This window comes from Sminthopsis crassicaudata, chromosome 3 (assembly GCF_048593235.1).
Source record: "Sminthopsis crassicaudata isolate SCR6 chromosome 3, ASM4859323v1, whole genome shotgun sequence".
NCBI classification, from domain to species: domain Eukaryota; kingdom Metazoa; phylum Chordata; class Mammalia; order Dasyuromorphia; family Dasyuridae; genus Sminthopsis; species Sminthopsis crassicaudata.
Window position 1 is genome coordinate 454,079,826 of NC_133619.1, and position 16,801 is coordinate 454,096,626.

Sequence of the window (16,801 nt, forward strand, 5' to 3'; positions counted from 1 at the left end):
AAAATTGAACAGTTCTACAGATATGTGCTATCCCTATTCCTCATTGCCAGCCTAGGAGCTCACATAGTCAATTGACACAGGTGATAGAGATACAGGACCAGAACAATTCTATTTGTCATCTCAGAATTCCTACATTACACATTCAAAAGTGTTTTTTTTTTTAAAAGCTGTGCATTTTAGCATTTTGTTTAAATTCTTTCCAGAAGAGTTAGAAAGGAAATAAGTCAAATATAACCTGACAAATAAACTTCAATACATTAATAATTTGTTAATGAACTATTAGAAATTTTAAATAGGAGAAAAATAGGCTTTGAGATGCAAAAAAAAAAAAATCAGTTATTTCCTGCATAATCCTTGCAGATTTCTGCAAGCATTTAGAAGTCATATGAAGAGTAAGTAAGAAATGCTGAAATTGGGTGAATGAAAAAGTTGACCATTAGGCAAGTGGCAAAAAAAAATTGCCCTCGGTAGTCAATGTAGAGGATGAATTATAGACAATTAAAAAGTTGGATTTATGCTTTCATTTCTCAAGGATCATACACATATTTATGAAAGTTACAAATATTTTCTTTGGACTTCAGGAGAATTCTTTATGTTTGAGTAATTAGGCTTCTATTTATAATAAGAAAGGTAATCATTAAGAAGCTGGGAAATAAGAGAATATCTAATGATTATTTAGTATGTTGGTCAATTTGAGCAGACTTAGGTTCAAGCAGAGTATGCTCAACAATATTCTTTGTTCACTTCTGCCTCCAATTTTAGTTTATCAGCTAAGATAATAGCCATTTCAACTGAAGTATTTAGGGTAGAACCAATAGGCAGAAGTAGTAACAAGGTTGGAGCTGATGGGAGCAGAATAGAAGTAAAATGCAGTTGTTATGGAGACAGCAATGGTGAAGATAGAGCACCAGTTTCAATATCTGAGTCATGACTTTGAGACAAAAGCTACTGAAGACAATAGTAACAAACAATATCTTTAACTTTCATGTTTTTGTGATTTACCAGTACTTAATTTGATATAATTTAACATCATATATTTAAAAGAAATCCTCCCCAAAGACTGAAATTTTAATAAAATTTTCTCAATGATTCTGTACAAAATGTAAAATCTTTCAATACTCCTATATAAGATAGTTAATATAGCATTACTGTCTATCAGATCATGTTGAATTTAAAATTTTCTCTATCTCTTCCTAATATTTTCTATTTTCAGAACAAATATAAATAATGATTCCAGTAAATATCATGAACCTAAAGGACAGTTTTGGACTTTTTCTAGGAGCCATAACTTTAAAATTTATCATAATTCCTAATTTCCAAGAGTTTAATTTATTTCAGGCTTGCTATAATTTATTTCAAGATAGAGAACAAAATAAAAAAGGTATATCAGACAATACATCATTATCAAAAAGCATTTATTAAGTGCTTGACCATACTTGATTTTGTACTAGAACATATTTTTGAGAATTATAGATGTAGGTCCCTGATCTTTAGTAAGTTGCAATGTACAACAGTTCAGTCTTACTGGGCATGGTATTGCATGCCTGTCGTATCTACTATTAGGGGAGGTTGACACAGGCTAAGATGCATCTACACTTATTCTAGCATCAATATGTTGAACTTTGTACCAGGCTGACTGAGGAAAAGTGAACAGATTCAGCTCAGAAAAACAATTATATCAAGGTTCCACTCTTGATTACTACTGAGATAAGGCACATGAGTAGTCATTACATGTAGCCTAGGTGACAGGGACCTATTTTAAAAAAAAAAGATAAATAGTTTGGTTCTTCTTGGGTTATTTTCAGGAAAAACATTACTAGAAAATAAGTTCTGAAATCTTGCTCTTGTAAGACTGCTTTAACATATTCATACCTGAGAAGGAACATTTTTGGGAGGTTCTATTCGAATGGTTGGATCCCACTCTCCAGGAGGGAGAACAGTAACCTGATCAAGAAATTCATCAATTCCTGAAAGCAAGTCATTACGATCCTTAGCTTTATAGGCAACATCATGGAAGACCTATGGTAAGAAGACAAAGTAGCCTTTATTTACAAAAAACAGAACATTTCCTAATTATAACATAGTTGTTATCCTCACAAGAGTTAGGACTTAGATAAATTCCCCTCTCTTTACAAGATGATATGGTTCAGTTGGAAGAAAGTAGAAAAAATTAAAGCTAGAAATAAGGATTTAAGCAGTTCAAATTTCAGTTAGCTGTGAATTCTAATTCTAATTCAATTCTATTTTATTTAATTTCATATTAAAATAATATACAGAATTTTATTAGTAAGATTTGAAATGGTGGTAATATTTGGATACATCCATTCATAAAAAGAAGGGAAAAATAATTTTGAGTTTAGAAATGATAATAAGTTTTGTCACCAATGAAGATCTTCTAGAAATCTACTATGCCTATATGCAGTACATCTCTGATGATGATGATGATGGCTAATATTTATACAGCTCTTTAAGGTTTGCGAAATAAATATAGAATCATCCTTTGACCTTCATAACCATCCTGGGAATTAGATGTTCCTATTATCTTCATTTTATACATGAGGAAAACAAGGCTGAGAGAGGATAAATATCTTGCCCAGAATTATAGTTGGTAAGTGTCCAAAGCAGAACTTCAGATTTTTTCTTATTTGAAGTCCAGTAATCTATTCATTGTGCCAAACCACCTTTTATTTGCCATACAAACTATACTTTCGTACATATAAAACACAAGGGCAATATCCAGTAATAGACCAAACATAAATTAATGATAAAAAGAAAAAGATAGTTTCCCCTAATGGGATAGTCAAGGAAGATAGACTATGAAAAATAATGTGAAATAACAAAGTTTTGTGATGCCCAGTCTTATTTGCAAATAATTGCCCAGAGAATTTATTTGATAAGAATTAATATTGCTGGAGCACATTATTTCCATTCTAACCACCAAGAAACATAATCCTCAAAATAATTACTATTATGTTTTGTATATGACATGATTCTTTGAGGAAACTCATGTTATTATATATTTGGACCCAAATGTTGATAATCAATAGAATTTTGTTTCATGTCTGCTGATCTTTATATAACCTATTTGAGGACAATGTCTTACAGAAAATTGTGTAACTATTGATTGTGACTTAAGATACAAATTTCTTTTCTTGGCTTTCCAAGGAAATGTTGAGATAACATGAGTGAAATATATTTAGTCTTGCCCTAATGTAATGGAAAGACATAAACATTTTATTAATCTTCTACTTATGTTATAGAAAAGACTTAAAATATTGCAACTCTAGAAGTATGCTGCCAATACCCACCTATTTCATCAGTGAATGAAAAAAGAATTTTTAATCATGTGCCTATTATGTGTCAGTCATTTTGCTAAATGCTGGATATACAAATACAAAAAAATTTAAAGAATTTACATTTTAAAGGAGAGACAACAGGTGCAAGTGTAAGTAGATAATATGTAAATATATAATATGTGACACACATATTACATATATTATATATACATTACATATTGGTACATATATTATGTGTACATATATTGAGATAGGTAGGTCTATATTCTCATATAATGCATATTATATGTAATACACACAAATGCATCACACATGAGCATTGTGATACATACATACTATGTACCACATACATACTAAATGCATACTATTTACACACAGACTATGTAAATTATATGTTGTACACATGCAACACACATATGTATTGTATATACTCCAATTAGCTAGCTAGTTAGTAGATGAATAAATAAACAAAATTAATGCATGGGAGTTTGACAAGAGTGTATGAATGGCTAAGGTTTCACGAAAAGTTTCAGGTATAAGGCAGTACTTGAGTACAGTGATAAAGGAAACCAGGCATTTTGAGAGGTGCTGCACAAAGGCACATGGGTGAAGAGATACTCAGATAGTGTAAGGAAGCTGAGTGTGTGAAATAGCAAGTCAGTCAGTATAATTAGATTGTGTAGAGGAGTAATATCTATGATAACTAAAGAAAGTGGATGGAGCCATGTGATGAAGGGTTTCAAATGACAAACAGGAGTTTCTACCTGATCCTTGAGGCAATAATTCCAAGGAATTTATTAAGAAGGAGAATGATAAGGTCAGATTTATATTTTACTAGGTATGTGGAGGATGAACTAGGGATGCAGATGAGGAAGAAAAAGGAAATAAAAGGCCATTGCAATAACACACAGGAGAGGAGATGAAGGCCTAGATGAGTATGGTGATTCAGTGAATAGAGGGAAGTGTTTTGGTTATGTTATCAAAGTAAAAATGACAAGACTTCATATGTGGAATGAGTAAGACATAAGTTTGCAAAAATTGCAAGCCAAAGTGACTGAAGCACCACTTCTCTATTTCCTTGAGATGATCACAAAAGTCTTTTTTCTTTTTGCCTTTGTTATCTTTTTAGTTCTTTTCTACTGATGAAAAAACTATCTAGCAGGAAGTTATGAAGGTCATATGTTTTTAAACTTCTGTTACCTCTTTAAAATTAAGAGGCTGAACTAGGTGAATTGCAAGGTTCATTCTAGCACTAAATCCTGTAACTGAGTGCTTTGCTTTCAGGCAAATGAATGTCCAAATCTCTTGGGACAGATTGTTCTATATTCTTTTCATAAGGATCACCAGGGATGGAGAGAGATCTCACAGTTTGTTTTAAAAACAAAAATAAATTTATATAGCATACAGGAAACAGAAATTCTTTGCCATGGCAGCAGAAGTGCTATCCTCAGCAGCCATTAGCTTGTGCTTCCCTTCCAATGCTTCCAGGGCTTTCCCGAGATTGATCAAAGACTCAAAGTGATTTTCATGATTTGGCATTCCTTACAAGAGGCATGACAGGACTTGCAAAAAGAAATGGAAATTGATGTGTGTCATCTTCTCTTCCTGAGAGAGACTCAGTGGGAAGTGATGGGAGTGGGAAGGCTATGCTTATGCCCTAGGGCAAAGAAGAGGTGAATGGATCCTGTTATGTACTTACTTCATCTCAAAGTAATAGGAGAAAACCATTCATTGGGAGGTTAAGTTTCAATCTGTCCTAGATACCTTAGTGATCCTTTTCTTAACTACTTGGATGAGATTAAAAAGCTATTTGATAACAAAATTGAAAATAAATATACTGATTTGAGTGAAGGCTTCTTCATTGTGAGAGAAATCACTGGCCAGAGAGAAGAGAATGGACTCCCCCCTTTCCTCTGTAACTTTGGTAGGACTGTGAATGCCCAGCTTTCTTGCTTTATCCTCAAACCTAAACACATGTCACATGCTACTTTTTACCACACTCTCATCTCTACCCAATTTAGCTTTAACATTTCCTAGTTCTCTGCCGTCTGGAAGTTTTCTCTAATATAAACAAATCCCTCTTTGTCCTAAATCTTGTTCTTTCACATTTATTCTTCTGTTACTCATTGAAACCTAGTTTTATCCTAAAGACGTTGCATATGCGTATACCCTCCACAAGGCTGAATACTCCTTTCTCTCATATTCTGAGAAAGGCCAAGAAAAGAGGTGGCATTCTGTCTCTATTCCACATTAGGACTTTCTCTCTGTCACTATCACTCAAACATTTCTCCTTTTTAAAAGTTTATTCTATCTGGGCAGATCCTTGTTTCTGTCTGTTACAAAATTCTAGGTTGCTCTTTTTTTTTTCCTCCAGGAACTTCCAAACATATGTTTTGTTTTGTTTTGTTTTTTGTTTTTTCTCTGCCCCAAACTTGTCCCCTTTAAAAACCTTGGTCTCCATAACTCTTCTATTCCTTTGACTGAATGCCCTGCCCCACTTGACTGAATTTGCCCAGAAACCAAAATATAGACTAATTCAAGACAAGATTCAACAGTCATAAGCACATATGATATCTTTTAACATGCTTCAGGGAATATCATCAATAGAAATAAATGCAATAGCATTAGACTAATACTACTTGCCCTAATTGGATGAAGGTGTGTAAGAAGTACTAAGCTAAGAAAAGATGTGCAGCTTTTGGAGCTTGAATTTATATTCCCAGAGGACACTCTGCTATTGAGGTAGTGGCAGATAATGGAGTTAGAGCAGATTACAAGTAATCTACAACAAGATATAGGAAAAGTTATTACTTACTCCACAAAGTCTGCAATTCATGGTCATGAAATCAGGCAATGATGAATAGTGCAATTAAACCAAGAAAAAACCTCTGAATTTGGCATAGAAACGATTCTATTGACCTTAGAATAAAGCAAACGTAGAAAAGAAACTTGTACCATTGCTTAGCGTGTTCAAAGATCGGCACTACTGATTAATACTACTTATTTAGAGAGTAAAGGTCTTATTTGCCTCTGGAATAAATAGATTTCTTATATCTAGAAGGACATAGGATGACATATCATGGTGAAGATGGAACATTTTATATGGCATACCAGATTTTTACATAGGCCTAATAAACCAAAATCATAGAATCTTAGAGGCTAAAAAGGACCTCAAAAATCATCTACTGTCTCCTTCATTTTCTTTTTGACAAGTGGTCATTTGGCCTTTACTAAAAATCTCTTGTGAGATAGAAGTCTATTCTCTCTCAATCTGTTGCACTTTTGGATAGCTATTAATGATTGAGAATTGTTTCCTCCTTAGATCAAGCCTGGATTTGCTTCTTTGTAATATCTAAATATACCCTGCTTTTTCCCTTTGAGTTCAGGCATAAGATAACTGATTCATCTACAATATAACAGTCATTTAAGTACTTTTAAAAAGCTAGCATGTTCTTTCTGTCTTTTCTATAGTCAAAATATACATAATACCTTCAACTGATAATCATATGACATAAACTTTAGGTCCTTCATTTTTCTGGATATCTTTCTTTTGATATTGTCCAACTGAATAATGATTTTTCTAACATGCAGCACCAAAAACCAAATTTAATGCTCTAAATGTGATTAGACTAGGACAGGTTACAGTGGACTTTCATCTTCCTACTTCCACTATTATGCTTCTTCTAGGGCAATCTAAACCATTGCTTTTCTTAGCAATGTAATACTGTAATAGTATGTAATACTGTAAATAGGAATCAGAGAATATTTGTTTTAGGTACTGTGGGAAAAGGTTTCCATATGGACTTTCCCTACCAGGATCCTTTTTGATCAATGTTGAGATTTGGATGCTAGCCTTGTAGAAATCAATATGTAGAATGAAACATTAGCATTCTGTTCTTTTCATTTCAATTAATAAGCATTTATTTCCTCTCCCTCCTTTTATCTCTCCTACTGAAGAAGAAAAAAACATGCAAATAGTCATGAAAATCAAATTCTCAATCAAATCATTTTGCATTCTAAGTCATCACATCTTTGACAATCATTGGGAAACATTCTTCATGCCTCCCTAAAGGGAAACCATAAGTCATTATTTAGGTGCAATGTTCCCCTCCCTCACCTTGGGCTTCTTTTATATTAAGAATGTCAATACAAAATTAGTTTTTTTCTAGTATCATATCCACCTGTGAGTCATAATACAATGATATCACATATAGAGTATCAATAGCTAAGCTAATACTTATAAATGGTGGGGCAGCTAGGTTATGCAGTGGATAGAGCATCAGCCCTGAAGTCAGGAGGACCTGAGTTCAAATATGGTCTCAGATACTTAATACTTCCTAGCTGTGTGACCCTGGGCAAGTCACTTAACCCTAATTGCCTCAGCAAAAAAATACTTATAAATGGTCTAAAAACTGTGATATTTAGTCTTCTTTATCTGTTTTCCAACCATTCTGTTACAATCATTGCTGAAGTGAAAAGGACCCTTAAAACTAAGGTTCATTTTGTATTTTTTTTTTGTTTCATGATTTGCTGTGGTCAAGAAAGCTTATCATCAAGTGACTAGACTTATGGGATGAACTTCTTCATCTGTAACTATATTCTTCCTTAGAAAGTAGATATCCTTTGTTCCTGGGACTGTACTTAAAGTCTTTCTAGCATGGTAGAATTTGCCATATTTTGCATTTTATTGGCATAGACTTTTAAGAGCCTGTCTTCACACCATAATAAGGCATCTGAAAGAGTTTTTTTACCCATGCAAAAATCACAAGATTCTTATATATTCACTTACTTGGTCTTAATAAGATGATTTGCTATTTAGTTTTATAGTTCCTAATAAATTTGTGTGCGGAGAATGTATTGGATGGAATCATGAGTTAAAAAAATTACCCCTATACATTGAGCTCTGTAGTTCCAGAATTCAGTAGGATTTTCATACAGTATTATACATATATGCAAATATATGTATAACATTTATATTTATAAAAATATAGATAGTATGTATATGCATATGTATGTCTATATGTAGCATATAACCTTTCCTATCAACAACCAAACCTAGGGAATTTTCTATAAATACTCAATTAGTCATTGTACCTTAACCTTCTATATTTTGAGTTTCCTTTCTGATGAATAATTTCTTATACTCTTATAATAACAAATTACTTTGCTGATTGCCAAATTATTGCTAATTTTGATTTCTAAAAGAATATGTTACTAGACAGCTTTAATATTAAATATATTATTTCCACAAGTACATATGGATTCTGCCTTAAGAGAAGTAATCTCAGAGTTTCCCAAGTAAGTTAGAGAATTCCAAATGAAAAAGCAATTTATATTCTTTTCCTTGTGGAAAATAGCAGAAATTCCTCTACCTCAATTTTATTTATTCTATAAAAGGAAAAGTCAAAGAATATAATAATTTATACTTTCTAAAAAGTTCAACTTTGCTACCTCATGGTAGCAGGAAAGTGATTCTGGATTCCTAAAAGATTTGTTAACAGGTCATGGATTCTAGCATATCCTAGAAAGTTGTAAAATCATCAAGCATTCATTGTGTATTTATCATCCCATTCCAGTCAAGGTATAAGAAGGTCATTATTAGAATGTTGGTTACCAGGTAATTAGACTTTGGTGAGTCATCTACTCATGAAACCATATACTAAGGTTATAATCTATATTTGTAGAAGGAATATCCACATGGGTGAAATCACTGATTTTTTAAAATGAAAACTCTGCATGATCAAGGTTGATATTTCATTTACATTAAGCCTACATTAAATTGCTATAATTTAATTATCATGAAAAAATTTAAAAATAGTTCTTTTCTTCCATCTGTCCATTCTATATTCAAAAAAGCAATGGGCACTTAAACCTGATTAAATAAAAGACTTATGGGGATTAATTGCATTTTGAATGGATAAAATTGTGATCTTCTTATGAAGCATGTTATGGAAACTTTTTTTTAAAGGATGGGTGACTATTTGCAGATACACATTATAGGGAAATAATATAATTCAAAGAAAGGTGTAAATTATTTCAGTGTTTTGCATCTATAAGTATGATATATTGCTTTCTTTCTACATAGATTTATAAATTTGATCTGTTTATGAAAAGAGCACTAAACTTGGGGTCAGAACTGGATTTTAAGTCAAGACTCTACCACTTACTTGCTCTCTGATCTTTGGCATGTTGGAAAAGTATAATGAGGCAGGATATTCTGTGAAAAGAGGCTAGGAGTCAAATGAGACCTGGATTCAAATTTAGTCCCTAACATTTATTAGTGTGATCAAAGGCGAGGTATTTAACTTTCAAGTGCCTTGGTTTCTTTATCTGTAAAATATTTGCACAGGATTGTGAGGAAACATATAGCACATGTTGTAAAAGCCCATATAACATAAAGCACCTAATCTATTTTTTAAAAATCCCAAACTAAACCATCTAGAGCTTTAAACGAAAAAGAACAATATTATTATAAAATCTAGTACTCTATCAATTTGTGAATTTTCAGTTTATGAAATTTGCCACTAGATGGCACTTACGTATCTGTGATTATCACCTTAGCATTCTAACATTCAGAAAGAGCTGAGGATCAACACCTTAGGCATTGAAGCCAGAGCTTTCTCCCAATTTCTTTTTCTCTTTCCTAATAGTCACTCCTCTTACTTTGACCCAATAGTCTTTCTATATTAGGGTTTCTTAATTTTTTCTCTTTGGCATTTGGTGAAGTCCCTTTTGCAGAATGTTTTTAAATGCATGAAATAAAATACATCACATTTCAAAGGAAGTCAGTTATATTGGATACACTTATTAATGTATACACACATACATACACATAGTCATATATGCATGTGTGTGTATATATGTACACATACACATACACACACACAAACACATATATTTAAAAGTTCATGAACTCTAAGTCAAGAATTCCCCTGTGTATACTTAAGTATATATTTTCTACTATTCACTCTATATTCCAGATCATAGCTGGTCATTGCCTCCCACAGCATTTCCTTCTCCCTGCTACTCCTAAATATGGAGCATGGAAATGTTTGTACCATCAGCTGCTTTGCTCAATAGATACTCCAAACAACAAGCCCTTTGTGTTGCCCATAGGGAGATACCTGTATTACTCTCTGTTATTCCCCTTCCCCCAACCAGACATAATCCAAAACTTTTGATACTATTCAGGAGACAATAGCGACATAGTGAAACAGTTCCTTTTAAACCTGGCAGAAAAGCATTTGTCTGAATCACACTATTTTAAGGCCATATATACATCTTAAATTAGTATTAGAATGGATTTCCATACATACTTTTTAAATTAACCACAGACAACCATCTAATATAAATTGAAAAAGTCTCATAGTTTTTACATAGGATGATCTGTTATTAAAATGGAACTTTATGTCCAGAAAGTCAAACTTTAAAAGCAAGAAACTGATTCAATATGCATGTTGCATGACCTTCCATATAAAATCTTAAAGTTTCATCAGCCATGAATTTGAGTGATTATGTTTCTTCATTCACATATTAATGTGTATTCCTAGGAACAATACTTCCCAATTTGTTTATTTGTTATAAATTTTTACCTCATCTATTTTTGACACATAGTTCTACTTCTAGAAACTTAAAGTAACCTATTCATTGCTACAAAAATATCCAAAATATAGTCTAAGCAAGCAAGTCTAAGTAAACAAGCAAGCTTACATGTTAGACTACAGTGTTAGTATCCTTTGGTAATAGTATCCAACTATCCTATTCCCTTTTATGGAGGGCTGGTTGATAGAGGCAGTGATTTTTTGTGTGCTACATGGTTTATAAAATTAAGCTAACGTTGTTTTTAACACTATTTTGATAATGTCATGTAACTTGAAGATTGTTATTATAATTAACAAAATTGTTATTCTTTACATATGTGATTTAAAAAATTTGATGTATCCCTTGATGTAAATTTTATAATTTTCATCGAGAGATAACACTTTATTCTTGGGAAATTTTATGGAGTATCAGTGGAAAAATATAACTTGATATCTGAAAATCTGATAGCTTCCCATATTTACAAAAACACATCTATTCCACAAAGTGAGGAAAATGAGGAAAGTAGGTGTTGGGGGTGTATGTTGTGACAGTATAAGTAAACAAAAAGAACAAAAATTACCCAATTGAGGTGAATACATACCTCATCTGTCATTAGGGTTGCAATTGATCTGCCAATCTCATGGTATTGCTGACCCTTTCCTAGTGGTCCCAGAAGGATAAACAAAAATCTGCAAATAAAACAGGAAAAAATGTCATCAGAAAAAATTCTGTTTCATGCATTATAGAATCATATATCATTAAATTCATCAGTGATGAAAGGGCTATCAACATGGATCACTCATTTTCATACAATTTAAAGTTTAAGTGAGAAATTATAGTATGTTTTTGATTACTTTCATTGTTCTGGTGAGTCTTCAATCGAAAGAGAGGACAGTAGAGAAAGGAGTAATATAAAAGGGGTCATTATGATTTGTGGTCTACCGTGGTCTTTCTTTTTAAATTTTTATTTTATTTTTTATAACTTATTTGTTTTTAATATACATTGCTTTATGAATCATGAGAGAAAAATCAAAGCAAAATGGAAAAAAAACATGGGAGAGAAAAAAAACCCTAGAAAACAGAAGTGAACATAGTATGTGTTTATTTACATTCAATCTCCATAGTTCTTTTTCTGGATGCTGATAGCATTTTATGTCCAAAGCCTATTGGGATTGTTTTGGATCACTGAACCACTGAGAAGAACCAAGAGTTTCATAGTTGATCATTGAACATTCTTGCTGTTATGTATAATATATTGTGTATAATATATTCCTAGTTCTGCTTGTTTCACTTAGCATCATTTTGTGTAAATCTTTACAGGCCTTTCTAAAATCAGCTTGTTCATCATTTTTAAAAAATAGAACAATAATATTCCATTATCTTCACATGCCACAACTTATTCAGCCATTCCCCAATTGATATCATGGTCTTTCTGATGTCAATGTTTTGTTTTTTCTTTTCCTCTTAAAAGATTAGTTTTTGAGTCATCTTATGGAACATATATAATTCATATCAGGGACCTTGGGACCACAAGATACTCCAGAACTACTACTGTGTAAAAAGAAAAGAGAGTAGGAGTGAACTTTTGTGAAAGAAAGGAATGAAATGACTTTTATACAAAATAGAATGGGCAGTCATGGGAAAAAGGGAGGGGTCCTGGAAGAATATTGAAGTTTGTGAGAACTATGTTTCAAAAATAGAGAGGCCCATATAAAATGTATATTTAGTAGCAAAATTGTACTAAGAAAATACTAGGGAATTCTGGATAGGAAAAAATCAGAGCTCTTGATCCAAAAATATTTCCCTTGCTAAGTTAGAGTGGGTTAGGGGAAGAACAGAACTAACCCATATTTTGATCCATTTTCATACTTTATTAAATGTCTAATCTTTTATATCCTGGTTAGTTCTTTTCACTAATTTAGTTTATGGAATTCTTAAAGTTTCCAATTAGCTCTTTATATACTCTATTCCATATTGTCCTCCACCTAGGAAGAGGATACAGAATCATCCTATCTCTCATAAGGTAAATATGTAATACTTCAAATGAAGTTGTACAAGCTCAATACCACTCTGGTTCTAGATACCCTCTCCTATTTAAGGTTATTTAAGATTGAAGAGTGGTAGCTTTTTAACTTGTTCATAACTCTACATGTTATTATATAAAAAGAAAATTTAGAAGCTATTTATGCTACATGTATTATATAGTTTGAAGTTGTAGGATCATAACTCTCAAGTTGAAAGATACCTGAGAAGTTATCCTGTAGAATCTCATTTCACAAATGAAGAAGGTCACACTGAAGGTGGTTGTACATCTTGTCTTACCCAAAGTCACAGGTAAATGTGAAGAGATGTATTTGAATCCAGGGCATTGGATTTCAGATCTAGAGTTCTTTTCACAATGTCTCATTTGCTTTTCTCCTTAATTTTAATTTTTTTTCTCTTTTTCTTTCTAGTGGATACTGGATTTTAAGTAAATTTAAGTGTAGAAGTACTTATTACAGACTAAAAGAACCCATCAAAAACCTGGAACAATTTTACGTAGTAATTTGTATATGTGCACTTTATCCATAAGAATTCTTCTGAGAAACTTACTAACCTAATGCACTTCGTGATATTTTTCAGTTTCACATTCCACAAGTTATTTATATAGTTCTTTTTTATTTATTTTTATATACTTGTAAAAAACGATTTTCTGACATTTTTAACTTGTATTGCCTTTATTTTCAAAGTGTGTCCTTTTGCCCTACCAAGAAAAAGATAATTAGGAACCCTGAATGGCTTTCTTTGTACCATTCATTATCTCTACACCTCTAAAAAAATTTGCTATTATTTTCCACCTTGCCTAACTAAATAGTACAGTCTTTTTTCCCTTCTCTTCTTAATGTGGAAAACTACATTGCTTCCTACATATTTCTGCTGTCTATTTGAAGTAAGGTCACAAACTTTAGATATTTTTCAAAGTGAGGTTATAAATGTATGCTGGTGTATATTATGACTTTTAAATTTCTCTCTAAATTTTATTTCCTTCTGACATTCATCTTATCTCTATCTCTAAGCAAGTAATATTAATATAGAGCCCATCAGAATTTTTCTAAGCCACAGAGGTATATTCTTACCATTTGAAAGACTAAATTCTTTTTATGTGCCCAACTAAATAAACTACTCTCATTCCAATATCATTCAATCTAATTCATGCAAGGGAAATTTGAAGTCTAGAATCTGAATCCTAGATGACAACTTGGTTAATCCTAAATAACTACCTGGCTCTGAACAAGTTATGCTTGGTAGTGTTTATATGTGAACATTAGACCTGACAAAATATTTTAAATTCCAGTTTGATTTGGTCAACCTGCCCTAGTCATAAACTTTTAAGTAATGAATCAGAACTCCCCCTTCACCCCACTGAGTTTTAAACAATATCAATATACATATTTCCTTAAAATTTAATGATAAACTGACGGGCTCTGCTCTATGATACCAGCAGAGAAATGAGTCAAGAAAAAATTAAGCCCTTTCAATTTCCTTTCAAAGTTTAGTGAACTCTCTTTTCTTTACGCTCTTCAGTGTTTGAAGAATGGTTTTAGCTCCTAATTAGAGGTTGCTGCTACCAGTAGTGTGTATACTGAAAATGCCTGAAAGGTAGCCCTTTGACAGAAGGTCTTTCATTTTTTCCTGATGCAGTGACTTAAATATTCAATATTTGTACAGAAGTGTGGCCTTTTGATATCTGGAGAAATAATAAATTGCTAACACACCATCAGAAAGGGTATTTGATTATTACTCATCCTGAGGCAATGGTATTCTGGCCATTCAAACTATAGATGTAACTCTTAAGTAGAGAGAATTGTTGTTGTTGTTTGTTCTTCATTCTCGAAGAGGACCATGATATCAGGGAAGTGATGCCATGACATGCAAGTGACAGCATTAGAGTTGGGAGTTGAAGTGGACAGAAGTAACATTGCAACAAGAGCAGAATTGAAATGCTGAAAAACAGATTTTTCTTTTCTGTGTCATAAATCTCTTCATGGAAGAAAACTATTCATTCTTAAGTTTCAGTTCATGTTATTCAAAGTTCCCAGTCATGCTCCAACTGTACAAATCACCTCATGAAATTGAACCACAACTCCTTCTGGAATAATTATATTGATCTGCATAGACTCAACTTTGATCTCTTCATTTCATCTCTTCATTTGTGCCTAGGAATGAACCAAGTGGTTCATATCATTCCTCAAGGGGTATTTTAATGGTGTTTATACTGTGACACATATATTAGAGTTCTAACCGTGGTAGATCCACCTTCACAAGTTAAGGAAAATTGGATCCTGGCTAAATCCATATGAAGAGATGTCTCTTTGTTATACAATTTGATCTATAAGTTGAAATAAAAATGTTCCTTTTATAAGAGTTAAATAAAGGATTTTGTCAATTTGTTGTAATGTGAGCACCTAAAGATTCAACCATTTAGGTGTGTACCTAAATGGGCATGTACTATATTTGGCAGTTCATGGAAGAAGGGTCTATGAGAAGGAAAAGATATTATTTGGCAGGATATGCAAGAGATTTCAGGTGAATGTTGCATATGAGAGAATCATTGAAATATTCAAACATCTTGCTTTCCTTATTCTTAAACAAAAAAGGGGAAAGAAACAATAGTTATTTTAAAAATGAATTTATCCATTGGTTTCCAAAAGGATACCACTAAGATAAAGTTCTATTACACTCAGTTATTTCTCTCTTAACAGACAGATGAAGAAAATAATAATAACTTTTTGAGAAATTTTACCTGGTTGGAATTGGCACCTCAGCCAGTCCTGTAAGCAATACTGCTGGGGACAATCTAACAAATGCAACTACAGTTCGATCCAAGAATTCTAGTTCACCCACTAAGATGTTTGAAGCTTCTGCCCCAGGAGGAATCTTTTTCATGAAATGTAGATCAACCTGATAGTACCAAAATTTAAAATATGATTAATTTTTTTAGAAAAAGGAATATGTATGATAAGTCATGTGTACTATATAGCACAACGTTCCTTGAACATTTCAGGTCCTCAATTAATGTTTGTAAAACTAAAAATCATTTTCCCCTTTTATGATAGTACTTTAAAAAAGCAGGCATAGTATAAAATAGGGTCCTTAGGATTAAATCCTTTAGATTTTCTATTAGTTATAAAAAAGTAGAACTTTCTTTTCATTTTCAATTATTTTACCATTTCCGTAATTGTTTGACTATTTAATTAAGTAAGAATCATTTTCTGACAATAACTTATATGCTCCTTGTCTCTGGACTTAAATATGCTCTTACTCTCTCACTTTTTTGTGGTCATTTAATATCATAATATAATATAATACAGAACATATATGTTTCTGAAAAATGTTTTCATCTAACATATGCCAATTACATACAATACTATGGATGGCAGTATGTATTTTCCTTCTTTGCAGGTGAGAAATGAAAGTTGAAAAAGTCAAGTAGTACACAGGCTCTGAGGAGGTATTATTTTTTCTGTGTCATTCTTGTTAACTATAATGGACTGAGACAACTTATCTTTATCATTAATTTTTTAAACACTTGTTGAGGACCTACCATGTGCAAGGAATATTTCCTAATTGAAAGGCTTAGAAGTGGTATAAGAGAAATAAACCAAATAAAATTATTCAAATTTAGAGCTGAAGTTACAGCTGAAATACTGATATGAGCATCCATGGGTGAAATGAATGACCACAGACTGCAATCAACAATTAACAAAAAGAAATGCTTGATAAGAGGTAAAGATGGTAAATATCTATAAGAAGTACTGACTCATGTGCTCAAGGGGAATCCAGCTAATGAGACTAAAATTGATTTAATAAAATCCACCGTATCTTTCTTTCTGGTCCCCTTTGCTTAGATTTTCATGAATATCTGTGCCTTGGGGGGAAACTAT

The 16,801-nt window shown here is 32.3% G+C and overlaps 1 protein-coding gene across 8 annotated transcripts in view; it reads right to left on the reverse strand.

Moving 5' to 3' along the window:
* SLC4A10 (solute carrier family 4 member 10) overlaps positions 1 to 16,801 on the reverse strand; it is a 357,517-nt gene that overhangs the window by 70,223 nt on the left and 270,493 nt on the right. For all 8 annotated transcript variants that reach the window (XM_074303280.1, XM_074303281.1, XM_074303276.1 and 5 more), the window contains 3 exons: positions 15,661 to 15,818; positions 11,479 to 11,566; positions 1,873 to 2,019 (listed from right to left, as the gene is read on the reverse strand). In XM_074303280.1, the coding sequence (XP_074159381.1) occupies positions 1,873 to 2,019; positions 11,479 to 11,566; positions 15,661 to 15,818 (393 nt within the window). The remainder of the gene's footprint in view (positions 1 to 1,872; positions 2,020 to 11,478; positions 11,567 to 15,660; positions 15,819 to 16,801) is intronic.